Raw genomic sequence first — 13,849 nt, 5'->3', positions numbered from 1 at the left:
CCCCACCAGCATCCACCAGGTCACCATAGTTGGTTTCAGAAAACAACCCAGACTCATCCTGGACTTTTCCTTCTTCCTCGGCCTCTACATCCAAGACACCACCAAGATCTGTCCATGTTAGCACCAAAATATCTCTCAGATCTTACCTTCCTCACCTGCCATCACTCTAACCCAAGCTACTATCACCTCTTGCTGGGATGACTGTGACCCCTACCTGCCGGTCTCTGACTCCACTCTTGTGCCCCTACCATCCACTCTCCACATACAGCCGTGGGGATTTCTCAAACACCCATATCTGAGCACATCATTCCCCTTCAAAGGTTCCCCTTTGCCCTCAGGATAAAGTCCCTTCACCAGCCTTATCTCTCTACTTCTCCCAATACCAGCCCCTGTCCGAGGATGCCTCATGTCTCAGTGCCTTTGCTCCCACTGAACTTCCTACCTGAACTGCTATGTTCCTCCTAGCTCTGCAAACCTTGCTGGCACCCCTCTAGAGCCCTTCCTTTGGGCCACGCCCTGTGCTGAGTGCTGCTGATGCCAGCGTTTCCTCTGCCTAGAGTCCCAGAACTGTAACTGCCTTCCAGCTTAAATTGCCAAATGGCAGCCATACATAAGAGCTAGGCATAAAGGGTAAACTGAGGCTGCCAGTGTTTGTGCGTATGTGGGTGAGAGGTTGACTCACTCCCTTTAGCTTAGATCCCATGCCTCCCTTCAGGGTTGGGAGTTATGGTGGGAGGCCCACACAAGGCCCTGGGGAGAGGGCCTCAGAGTGGAGGCTGATGTGGTATCCTAATGATGCTGACTCACTGTAGGACCGCAGCTAAACTGCCTCTCAGAGTCTCCACTGTCCCAGCTCAAGGATGGTTCCCACTCTAGGCTATACATCAGAATCACCTGAGGAGCTTTCAAAATAGATTCCTGGGTTGCAACCCTAAGATCCTGGAGCTTTGAGGTAGAGTCTGGGAATCACATTTATTTTTTCAAAGTCAACAAGGGGGATTCTGATGTTCATCCAGTATAGGAAACCCAGGGCCAGACGGTGACTAGGGGCCTTTCCAGCTCCAATTCTTACTCTAAGAGTGTCAGATGATGGCCCAGGCTCCAAATCAGAAGGAGCCAGCCCCTCTTGCTGCCCCCCTCAACAGGCTGAGTCCTTCCACTACCCACGAAAAGGCTTTAACACCAGGTGCAACTCCTTTGACTGAGCTAGGGTCAAGTCCCAAGCTATCCCCCAATCAGCATCTGGAAAGATATTCCCAAAGCTGAGGAAGAGAGCAGGGCTTCCCCCAAATCTCTATGAGCAAACCTACACTTGGGAACTCCTTTCTGACTCTCTCAAAGCCCTCTCTGGTATCTCAGAGTTTAGTTATCTCAGTAACCCAATAAGGCCTTAGGTTTTATCAAACCGGGAAATGGGCATAAAAACAATCAACCAACCCCCCACTAGGAATCAGGGTAACTAAAAGAGAAAGCACTTTGAAGCAATTCAAAGCTTTTACATGGATAAGATATATTATTTTAAAAACCATCCCCCCCACCAGGATGGGCCACTGCCCCTAAGGATGGTGATTCTATAAAGGCCTCAGCAGTCTGAGGGAGGAAGCGGGGAGGCACACGGAAATCTTAACATGTGGACTAAAATGTTTCAATCCTTTAATTGACACTCTCTCTCTCTCTCTCTCACACACACACACACACCCTGCAACTACCAACCCTGTCCTCTTTGGGCCAATTATAGGCAAGTCCTGTGGAGAGAGAAGCAAGTCACTTGTGCCTACCCCTGGGCTGGCTGGGCAGTGGGGGTGGCGGGCTCTCACGCCCCATGCTGCTGTGAATCACATGGCCCAGCGCTTGTCTTGCCAGGGCCTGAGTAATTCCTCCGCCTCTTCTTCAGAAGGTTTTTCTCTTATTTTTTTTTTAAATTTTATTTCATTCTGCAGGCTTTGCAACCAGTATCTCATAGACTTCTCATGGCATTCTCTAGATGAGGAAATTGAGGCTCAGAGAAGGGAAGTCACTCACCCAGGGTTCCACAGTGAGTCAGTTAGGAATGGTTAGATGGGAGGCCAGGTCCTTCCCTGACACCCTTCTTATTCCCACTCATCAACTTGAAGTGAAAGAAAGAAAAAGACACCCACCAATTCGAGAGGCAGGGACTTCATTGGGAAAAAGGATCGTAGGAACTTTGTGCTGCTTTTTGGGGGGAGGAGGGGAGTGGTTCAGGATGGGTATTTTGATTGTAATTTGGAAGGACTGATGGAATAGAAAGAATCACTGCTGTGTATTGATCAGAGGCCAGAGACCAGGGGCCTAGATGCTGCCCAGCTACTGACTCCCATACCAAGAGTATCTGGAGGGCAGGAGCTCAGTTGTCCTTCTCTTAGACAATGGTTACTGAGGGCCTACTATGTGATCCCTTCTTATCTGTTCAGGCATTTGTTCAAGGATTTATTGAGCTAGGCACTATGCTAGTTGCTGGGGATACAACGGTGAAGAAAACAGATATAATCCCCTTGCCCTCACGGAGCTCATATTCTAGTTGAGGAAGACAGGCAATAAATAAGTAGACACATAGAATAAGATAACTGCATATGTACTAAGCACAAGGATGGAAGTGCAGTGGCAATTTCGATGGAGACCCACAAGGGCCCCTACCTAAAGTGATCAGGGAAGGTCTCTCAGAGGAGGTGACATCTGAGCTGAGACCTGAAAGATAAGAAACAAGCCAGGTAGAGAGCAGGGGGAAGAGCTGCCAGGCAGAGGGGAAAGCAGATGCAAAAGCCCTGAGGTGGGAGTGCTTGTGGCATGTTTTGGGATCTGAAAGAAGGTGCTGCAGTAAAGTGGGTGAGTAACCTGCTCCACACAGTGTCTGTCAAGGGGAGTTTGGAAAGTCAGCAAGAGCAACATGCAGGGCAGGGCGTTAAAGGCCTGTTGTCAGCTGGTTATCTCCAGCCCACACTGAGGGAGCCCCTGAGAACTCCCAGAGGTTCCACAACTAGCCCAAGGTCACAAGAGCAGCAAGGGGCACATGTTGCCCATACTTTTATGCTTTACTAATGCTACCTGGTACTGGGCCACAGTCCCCCCAAACCTGAGAAGCCTGGGATGTGGACCCTGGGAGGTCCCAGAGGCTCAACAGCTACTTCAAGTGTTGCCCAGGGGAAGGTACTGCTCTTCCTCCATGGCTCCCGGGCTCAGGTCCACATGGGATGTCCCCAGATGGGGGAGGCCCTGCTGGACTCCTCAGACACTCAGTTCTGTGCAGTGCAAAGGTCTCTCCAGGCAGTGGCCTGTGGCCCCAGCCTGACCTAGAGCTGCTCCACCTCTGCAAATCCAAGTTCAAGCATCCTGACTTCGCCTCACAAACAACCTTATTAAAGCCCTGCACCTCTGCAGCTCTGCTACAACTGGCTTCTGCCTCCCCCCATCACCACCTTTCTGCTGTCTCCCTACCTACCAGCCCCTCCAGCCCTTCCCTCCAACTTGACCCCCAAGGCCCACCTCTTCCACCTTTGTCTCTCATCAGCACCTTCTACTCCCTCCTTCCCTTGTCCTCCTGCCACATACACCTGGCAAAACCCCAACCTTGGATCAATCCACCATCCCTCTTTTTTTTTTTCCACTCATACTCCAGAGCTGCCGAACAGTACAGGAGAAAATCACATAAGCAGAAGGCTTGGCTTTACTTTCATGGTCTCCAACCTCAGTTTGGGAAGCAGAAAGACCATAGACTTTGGACTCAAACAGATCTGGTTTGGAATCCTGTCTCTATACTAGCTGTGTAACCTTGGGCAAGTTACTTAATTTCTTTGAGCCTCAGTTTCCTCCCGTACAAAATGGGTCTAATGATACTTACTTCACAGGAGGCTCCTGAAGATGAAATGAAAACCCATGTAAAGCACCCAGTGCCTGGCACAATGTAGGCGCTTGGCAAATGGGAGACTCGTTCTTTTCTCCCATTCCCCCAAACAAACCCCCTTTTTACTGCCTTGCAATCCAGCCCCTTTTTCTTAGAGTGCTCCCTCTCCCATTAGCCTCAGCAGATAGAAGAGAAGAGGGTCGGAAGGATTGAGGGGGCACAGGGGACAGAGAGGAGGCGGGAGGGGGGGGCCGGGGTTGAAAGAATTAGACGAAGGCCGAGGAGTGAGGGAAGGGGTTGCGGGTTGAGAAGAGACGAAGGGCTGGGGTGAGCGGGCCGGCCCAGAGGTGGGGCTTAAAGGGCCCGAGAACAAGAACCCGCTCCCAGGCCCATGGCTCGGGCTCCCATGCTTTCTCGATCACTCACCAGGCCGGGGTTGCGAGCCCTCCAGGTGGTAGGAGAAGCGCAGGGCCCGGTGGTGCTGTGGACTGGGGCCGCAGGGCAAGACCCGGGGGCCTGGAGCGACGCCCAGACTGGCGTCCGAGGGTCCGGCAAACTGGGGATCCAAGAGGCTTCCGAGAGCCGAGCCTGATCCCCTGGGCACCGGCAGTGCAGGCTCCGAGGCTCCAGGGTCCGAGTCGGCATAGGCCGGTGGCGCGGCGCTGGGGGAGTTCGCGGTTGGGTGTTCGGGCTCGGAAGGCCCAGCGCCCCCCGGGGCTCGGTGGCCGTGCATGGTCCGGGCCTGGGCGCGGGGCCCGGGCTCCCCGCTTGGCTCCAGCTCCTGGGGCGTAGGCGCGGGCGGAGGAGGCCCGGCGCCCGGCGGAGCAGCGGCCTCAGGCTCGGGGGGCGGGGCTGCGGGCTCAGCCCCACTGCGGAGACTCGAGCCCCCGGCCCGGGCCCGGGCCAGCAGCCGTGGCAGCGGTGGCAGTACCAGCAGCAGCCGCGGCCACCGCCGCTGCGGTGCCAGGCATCGCCGGCCCGGGCCCCGCGCTGGGAGTGGGCTCGGCGGGGCTGGGGGCCCGCTCGGGAGCGCTGTCTATGCGGCAGCGGCTGGGTGAAGGTCGGGGGGTAGCGCTCGGCGCGGGCTCTCTCGTGAGAGGCGAGCCACTTCCGTAGCCCCGGGGCGAGCGGCCGGTCTGTTCCGAGTGCGTGTTCTCTTCTTTCTCCCCAGATGGGAATCGATCTGGGCTCTCCTGGCTGGTCGGAAAAGGTTCTTCCTCCCGCCGCAGCGGAGGCTGGGGGGCGGAGGGGAGGAGAGGAGAGGGAAGGGGAGGGAGGGAGGGAGGAGAGGATGGCGGTGGCGGGGGGCGCGTGTGTGCGCCGCGCGCTCGGGCTGGGGGTTTCCCCCTCAGCCAATGCCTCCCGACGATGCTCCAGCGGCGGGGGCAGGGGCACAGCCTGGGCCCGGCTCTGCCGTCCTCCCCAGCCTTGGCCTGGGTCTCCGCGGCGGCGGGCGGGAAGGAGCCCGGGGAAGGGGGTGGGGAGGCGGGAGCAGTCGCTGAGGCAGCCGCAGCCACAGCGGCGCTGGGACCCAGTTGCCCGGGCCCCGCCCCCTCGCCCGGGATTTGCGCCTGGCCACGCCTCCTCACTTCGGCCGGCCTCAATTCTCACTGCGACCGCCTTCAAGGCACTCCTTCTTCTTAAAAATTCCCCCTCAGCCTGTCCTCCCCATCTCCCCCTGGTCCCGCACAGTCAAGTCTACGGGCTCAAACCCCCAAATCTGCCTTTCTGTCACATCTCAGTTCTGCCTCCCTCTGCTCATCGTTCAATCTCTTTTCCAGCAACCTTTCCACATGTTCCAGAGTTTCCCTAGGGCTTGGCTCGTAGGGGACTTGCCTTTGATACTCTTCACGCAGCTCAGACCAGACCTCATGGTTCTTTACTTCGCCACTCTTTGGCCAATAGCCTCAGTTTCCAGGATTGTCGCATCTGCCTGGCAGCATTCCAACCTTGAATCAGTCCAACTGTCCGCCTTTTCCATGCCTGTGCCCAGGCAGCTAAACACTGCTGGAGAAAACTATTCAACCTCACAGATTTGTGCCACTATAAACTCATGGTCCCCAGCTTCTACCAGGCCCTCGGTGCTGACCCACAACCCTACTATGCATTCCCGGACAGCCTTCTCTCTCATGCTCTGCAACAGCCATTTCTAACCTCCCTTCTCCTCAAACCCCTAACTTCTCCATCTGTCCCCTGACCCTCAGCAGATGACCCCACCTACTTCACAGAGTAAACAGAAGTCACCAAAAAGGAAGTTCTTTCCTTCTTGCCACCAAACCTACAGAATCTGTCCCTTGTTCCTTCCCAACAGCATTTAAACATACTCAGGTCTCTTCCATCTAAAAATTACCAAAAAATCTCCCTCTCCAACCACCTCCCTCTCTTCCCTCTATAAACGTCTCAAGAGTCGCCTACACTTAACTGTCTTAATTTTCCCACTTCCCACTTATCTTTCAACCCACTCCAATCTGCCTCTACTATTTGCCTGATACTGCTCTCTTATCAAGGTCTGCCATGGCCCATGTCACTAAATCCAATAGAATCTATTCAGAGGTTATCTTACCTGACTTCTTGGTAGCATTTGGCACTAGTGACCACTCCCTCCTCCTTAAACCACTTCCATGACACCACACTCTCAGTTTTCTCCTGCTTCCTTGGTAACTCCTTTTTACTTTCCAGACTCCTCCTTGTCCAACTCTTAAATGCTGGTGCTCTTTAGGTTTTGGCCTGAGCTCTCTTCTCTCTGCTCTTTCCTATGATTATTACATTCATTCTCATGGTTTCAACTATCATTTCTTTTCTGATGACTCCCAAATTGATACAAGTCCAGGTACTTCTCCTGACCTATGCGTTCAGCGCGTTAATAGATAACTCTACCTGAATACCCTGGAGACACCTAAAGCCTCAGCTTCTCTCCAACTCAAGGTATCCTCCTCCCAGCCTTTTTGTCCTTCTTTGTGCCTTACCTTAGCGAATGACCCTAGTCAAGGCAGAAACCTGAGCTATACCCCCCTTCTTTCTCCTCCACTCCCATGCAATCACCAAGTCCTGTCATTTTTATCTCCTGAATATCTCCCAAATTTACGTAGTCTCTTTTATTTCTGCTGCTACTACCCTAATCTAGGCCAGCACCATTTCTAACCTGAATACTGTCACAACCTCCCTGTTTTAGTCTTATTCCCTGGAATCTAGTCTCTTCACTGTAGGCAGTATGATCTTTTGAAAAGGTAAACCAAAATCATATCACTCTCACGTTTAGAATCCTTCAATGAGTCCCCCACTTGCTCTAAAGGAAAACTACCTTCCTCAACAGGCAAAGTCAAGCTGGGCTCTTCATGATTTGACCACCACCAGCCTTTCCAGACTCCATGCTTGAGTCAAAGCTGAAATTATTAGACTGTTCCTTATGTCTAGCTTTGGAGTCTTTGCATATGCTGTTGCATCTGCAAGAAATTCTGTCCACATCTCCCCAGTTCCATTTCATTTGTTCTTCAGATCTCTGCTCATTTGATGAATGCCTTTTGAGCACACACTTTGGGCCAGGCACCACATGAGGCACTACTTATGCAGTGGTGAATAAGACAGACATGAAAAAGATCATGGAAAACAAACTCGGCCCTCAGAATTTCAGTCTGGCGCTGGAGAGGACTTGAGGTAAACAAATACATAATTAAAACATATAAACACACAAAATTACAAATTGTGATAAGGCTATAAAGAGTTGGAACAGGGTGATAGGAAAGAGAATAACAGGTGGGGGCAATTTAGCCTGAGATTCAGGCAAGGCTGATACTTAAGGTGAGTAAAGGAATGGGAGTTAGCCCATGAAGAGTGGAGGCAAAAGTGTCCCAGGCAGAGGCCACAGCAAGTGAGAAGGCCCTGGGAAGAAAGGGAAAGGGTATACTTAGGAACTGCAGGAAGGCCAGTGTGGCTGGAGCATAGTGAGCTGAGGGCAAGAGGTATGGGATGTGAGGTTGAGGAGGTAGGCAGGCAGAAGCCAACTTATGTTGGGCTTTATAGGCCATGGTGAGGAGAATAGATCTTATACTATGAGCAATAAAAAGGTACTGAAGCAGTGCTTTTAAATGTGGGTCAAACTGCAGAAGGTACTGAAATCAACTTGAGAAAATAGAAAATATCAGAACGTATCATAGGATTATGTAGGAAGGGTAAGCATGTCTCAGTTTGCATCATATATGATCATGATGAAATAGTATCTCTTTTGTAGATACTTCCTATCCCCCAAATGCTGAAATACACTACATTGAAAGGTTTTAAGCTTGGAATTGACATGGTATAGTTAATGTTTAAAGAGATTACTTTGGCTGTTGTGGATTGGATTGGAGGTGGACAAGATTAGGAGTCTACTGCAATCAGAGATGATGGTGAGTGGACTAAGGTGGCAGAGGTGGAGATGAAGAGAGGTAGATTTGAAAGATATTTAGAATTGAAAGGGCTTGGTGTGGTGGCTTGCGGGTGGGAGGGAGAGGGAGGAATCAAGGATACCTCCCAGGGACCTGGTGATGTGAGGCCAGGTCATTCAGCGAGATGAGGAAGACAGAAAGAGGAACAGGTTTTCAGGGGAAGATCAAGAGTTCAGTTTTACATGCCCTTGAAATAGCCAAAGGAAGAAGTCAAGCAGATAGTGGTATATATTGTACATCCCAGAGAGGTCTGGTTTCAGATATAAATGAGAGTTGGCAGTATAGAGATAGCATTAAAAAACCACGAGAGAAGAAGTCAGAGATAGAACAAAGAGAAAGGAAGAGGATCCATGACTGAGCTCTGAGATTCTCATTTCAAGTTTAGAGGTTGAATGAAGGAGTAGGAGGTGGCAAAGAGACTGAAAAGAGGTAAAGAGATAGGGACATAACTAGCGATGTGTCAGGGATGTTTTAAGAGTGCTGAGAAGTCAACTAAAATGAGGATTGAAAAGGGTCCATTGGATACGGCAATATGGGTGTTGGTAGTGACCTTGATATAAGTAGTTTTGGAGGAGTGGTGGGGTGAAAACCAGAATGGATGAAGAGTGGATGGATACACCATTGGTAGGAGTGTAAACTGATACAACCACTCTAGAAAATGTTGGCCATTTTCTAGTAAAGCTGAACTATGCACATACTCTAGGTCCAGCAATTTTAGGTGTCTATCCCAGAGCGGTAGTTCCCACAATGTGGTCTGGGGATCCTGAGGGCAGGGATGGGGGGTGGGGGAGCCAAAACCATAATACTAGAAAGATGTTATTTGCTTCTTTTACTCTCATTCTCTCAAGTACGTAAGAGTGGAGTTTTCCAGAGGCTACATGACATGTAATATCACAGATTGAATGCAGAAGCAGATATGAGAATCCAGCTGTCTTCTATTAAGCCATACAGTAAAGAGATTTGCAAAAATGTAAAACAATGCCACTCTTCTCACTATATTCTTTTTGTTTTGGAAAATATAGTTATTTTTCATAAAAATGTTACTTTTGTTAAATGTAATTGGCTTATTATTTTAAAATTAATATATTTAAGCTTTCTCAGTTTTAATTTCTAATACAGCAAGTATCAATTGGTATAACCCACATACACCAAAGCTTTTTAGGGTCTGCAGTGATTTTTAAGAATGTAAAGCAAGTCCTGAGACCAGAAAGTTTGAGAATTGCTCCCCTAGAGAAATCCTCACATGTGTATACTGGGAGACACTACAAGAGTGTTCACCAAAGCCTGTTTGTTTTTTTTTATTTTTATTTTTTATTTTTAATTTTTTTGGCGGTGCGCGGGCCTCTCACTGTTGTGGCCTCTCCCGTTGCGGAGCACAGGCTCTGGACGCGCAGGCCCAGCGGCCATGGCTCATGGGCCCAGCCACTCCGCGGCATGTGGGATCTTCCCGGACTGGGGCATGAACCCGTGTCCCCTGCATCAGCAGGCGAACTCTCAATCACTGCACCACCAGGGAAGCCCACCAAAGCCTGTTTGAAACAGCAAGAAACAGAAACAAGAAAATAAGATGAATAAATTGAGACATATTTATACAATGGAATACTATAATTAAATAAATGAATGAACTCCAGCTACATGTATCAACATGGATAAAACTCAGGAAACCTAATACTGATTCAAAAAAGTCATGAAAGAATATGTTTATATAAAGTTGAACAACAGTCAAAATTATACAATATATGGATGCAGTAATATGTTGTAAAACCATACAAAAAAGCAAGGCATGAAAAATGACACTGGTTACCTCAGGGAGGGGAAGGAGATGTGACTGGGGAGGGCTACATGGCGGGTTTTGTCATTCAGAAATGATTTGTTTTTGAAGCTGGGTGATGGGTACAGGTACATAGGTATTTGTTTTATAATTTATTCGAACTGTACAGATATGTATATTATAAAATTTATAATGTATTATCATGAAAAATAAATAAAATTTAAAAAGCAGGAATAATTGGATAGAGTGCTGGTGGGAGGGTAGATTGTTACAGGACCCTCCCTGAGGTCAGAGGGAATAAAACACTGCCCCCGATCCTGCTGAAGTGGAGCTAGGTGTGTAGGCGATTTCCTTGTGAAACATGGCTGTGAATGGGAACAGAGCCCAGAGAGCTAAGGTGATGGTAGGAGGAGGGGCAAAGAATGATTTTTCTAAGATGGGAGATACTAGACTATGCTTGTTTGCTGCTGGGAAAGACCCAGAGACCATAGAGAGGGACTGGATGGCAACACAGAAGAGAAAGGGAATAATGGAAGGGAAAGGAGGAGCTGGGATCTGAGGCACTGGGCCTCAGAGAGGAGAGGTCCTCAGGCCCTTCATTGTAACAGGAAGGAATGAAACAAAAGATGAATACAGATACTGGGAGGTTTAGAGATTCAGTGGTGGGAAGATGAAGGTCCTGGAACAATTCTCCCATGTCTGATGGCTTTTATTTTGTCACTGAAGCATGAGATAAGATCATATTTCTGTAGAGAGAATAGAAATATTAGTCAGTCTTTCTTAATAGCATGGTTGATAGAAATTTTTTACTATTGATAGTTTAGAAAAGTTTCAGCTTTACGATAATGTAGTTTTAGGACTATTGTCAAATTTGGGAAAACCTGTTTAGTTTCTTTCATATATGAGCTGTAAGATGTCAGGGCATTTCAATTTTCTTATAGAGTGAAGAGTACACATCTTCAGTACTCTTTGATTTTTCGCTGATTGTTAAGCAGGGTCTTGGAAGAAACAAATGAGGGACCCTGAAGCTTCACTGACCTCTCTGTAAATCTGTCTTTGGCCTCTTTGACCTACTTTCTCCTCCAGGAAGCATTCTCTGATTTTCCCTGGCCGAGGTTCTCCCACAGGGCTTTATTCCTGTCACTCACAGGACTTTTCTCACTCTCTCTGAGGTAGCCAGGTCATCCTCCTTCGCTAGATAGAGGGAGCTCCAGAGGGTAAGGAGTCAGGACACACTTACCTTGGTTCAGCAGTCTTCCATCAGTCTGTGAGTGAGTCTTCACTGGAGCAGTGTGGTATGGTGGTCAAACATGTAGGCCTTGGAGGCAGGCAGACTGGAATTTGATTTTTTGCACCTTGGGTGTACAGAAAGAACAGGGTTCATCCTAATCCTTGGTTCATGATATACTCTACCATTGGTCCAGGCTGGGGCTTCACTCCTAGCTCCTCTGTGTGACCCTGGGTAAGTTACTCATTGCTCTAAGTCTCAGTTTCCCCATCTGTAAACTGGGGATGATAATAATACCTACTACATCAGAGTTGTGAGGATTCAATAACATAATCCATGAAACGCATGCACAGTCCCCAGTACCTAATGTTTAATAAATGGTAGCCCTCCACATGATTGGGAGTATACTGTAGGTGGAGGATACAGTATTGCATAACAAAGGCCCAGGCCCTGCCTTCCTGAGCTCACAGCCTATTGGGTACCACACAGCCCAGTGCCAGCCCTGATATATCCAAGACTTGTGAGTGGTTGTTGAATCAAAATTATTTCATTCTGTGCCTCTATTTCTTTTATTTTTTACTGTCACCCCAGTTCACCATCACTGTCACCACCTTTCAGATGTCTCCCATCTCTCTTATTTTGCTCTCTCTTGTCTTTCTGTTTACATCTCTCTGGTGGTTTCTCTTTCCTATCTCTCCTATTCTCTCTCAATCTCTCCCCTTCTTGCTCTTGCTCTCACTCTCTCTCCATTGCCTCTGTTGGGGGTTGCCTTGTCTCCATCCTGTCCCCATCTAACTTATGGTTCTCCTCTTGGTCTGTGTCTCCATCCTCACATATATAATACCATATTACTCTACCTCATCTGTTTCTGAATCTGTGTTCCAAAATTTCTGTCTTTTCTGCTTCTCTTTCAATTTCCTTTGGCTCCTTGGCCTCTTTTCTGTCCACCCCCCTGTCTCCAACACTCTGTACCTATTTATCTTATCTCTGCCTGTCTCCCAGTTCTCATCTTTGTATTTATGTTGCTGCATTCATCCGTCTCTGTTCCCCACCTATCTTTCTCTATTTCTATTCTCACCTTTCTGTTCCAGTCTCTGTCTTCACCCCAGCCTCCGACCCCCTCACAACTAACATTTACATTCTCTTTGTTTCTCTCTCACACACATACCCCTATGTTGGTCTTCTTGCCCTTGTTTCCCTCTTTGAGTCTCTCCTCATCTATCACCCCTTTTCTACCTCTGTTACCATCTCTCTTGCTGGGTGGCTCTCCTCATGTGCCTGTCTCTTGTTTCCATCTTTCTGTCCCTATGTGTGTTTCATCTGTTTGCCATCTTGTCCCCAGATCCCTGTCTGTCTGTATCTCTCTGTCACTGACAGAGTAGTCAAGAGTATGGCCTCTGGTGTTAGATTGTTTGGATTCCAATCCTAGTTGTGCTGCTGACTTGCTGTGCCTCAGTGTCCTCATCTGTAAAACAGGGCTGATAACAGTACCTGCTTCAGTGTTACCAAGAGCATTAAATGAACTAACACATGTACAGCTTATAGAACCATGCCTCAAATATAAGAAATGCTCAAAAATATTAGCTCCTAAAAATAAATAACAAGGACCTACTATAGCACAGGGAACTGTATTCAATATCTTGTAATAACCTATAATGGAAAAAAATATGAAAAAGACTTTATATACCTATATATTTACATATATATATAATTGAATCACTTTGCTGTACACCTGAAACATTGTAAATCAACTATACTTCAATTAAAAAATATTAACTTCTATATCATCAACCTCTTCCTCCTCAACACCATCTCCATTTCTATCTTTGTCTATCTAATCCCAGTCACTCTCTTTATCTACCTGGCTGTTATCATCTCTGTGTCTCTCTCTATCCACCTGGCTGTTATCATCTCTGTGTCTCTATCCTCATGTTTTATGTAACTGCCTTTCTGACCCCAATCTGTGTCTCTGTCCCCATCTCTCTCTCTCCCTACATTCCAGCCTCATTTCTGTCAGTCCCTCTTTTTCTACCCTGCCCATTCCATCTGTCTGTATATCTCTCTGTCCCCAAACTTCTTTGCTTCTTTATCACCATTCTGACTATCTGTTCCTATCATTCAGGCCCTATTTCTTGGTCTCTGTCTCTTTATATCCTTGTTCTCATTTCTCTATCCCCCTGTTCCCATATCTATCTTTGTTTATCTATTTCTTTATAAAAATCTTATTCTGTTTCTTTCTCCTCATCTCCCTGTGTCTTCTTCTGGCCTCTCTGGACAATTTAGATTGGAATTGGTCTGGTAGATAATGTGGAGCTATAAAAGGGTTTAGGAGGAAGCAGTAGGCCTGGCAAGAGGCAAGTGGCAGGGTGTGGAATTTCATGGCTCTGCCAAATCCTCCTGAACGACGTGGCCTCTGAGGTCAAGGTTAGCATAAACCCCCTCAACTCAGCCTCTTCAAGAAAGACAAAGAATGCTGCAGTTATTGGGAGGACCAGGAAGGGGTATTTTTCTGAGTGAAATTCCATCCGGAAGCTGGAATCCAGAGCATTTCCTGTTGTAATGTTTCT

General features: G+C 48.1%; 1 protein-coding gene across 1 annotated transcript in view; it reads right to left on the bottom strand.

Moving 5' to 3' along the window:
• Positions 1–4,695, bottom strand: part of FGD1 (FYVE, RhoGEF and PH domain containing 1) — a 35,638-nt gene extending 30,943 nt beyond the window's left edge. Inside the window, exon 1 of the mRNA XM_060138031.1 lies at positions 4,286–4,695. Within this exon, the coding sequence (XP_059994014.1) occupies positions 4,286–4,592 (307 nt within the window). The 5' untranslated portion in view covers positions 4,593–4,695. The remainder of the gene's footprint in view (positions 1–4,285) is intronic.
• Between the last annotated feature and the right edge of the window lie 9,154 nt (positions 4,696–13,849).

The sequence above is a fragment of the Lagenorhynchus albirostris genome, chromosome X, assembly GCF_949774975.1.
Source record: "Lagenorhynchus albirostris chromosome X, mLagAlb1.1, whole genome shotgun sequence".
NCBI lineage: Eukaryota > Metazoa > Chordata > Mammalia > Artiodactyla > Delphinidae > Lagenorhynchus > Lagenorhynchus albirostris.
This window is presented reverse-complemented; position numbering and strand designations above follow the sequence as displayed.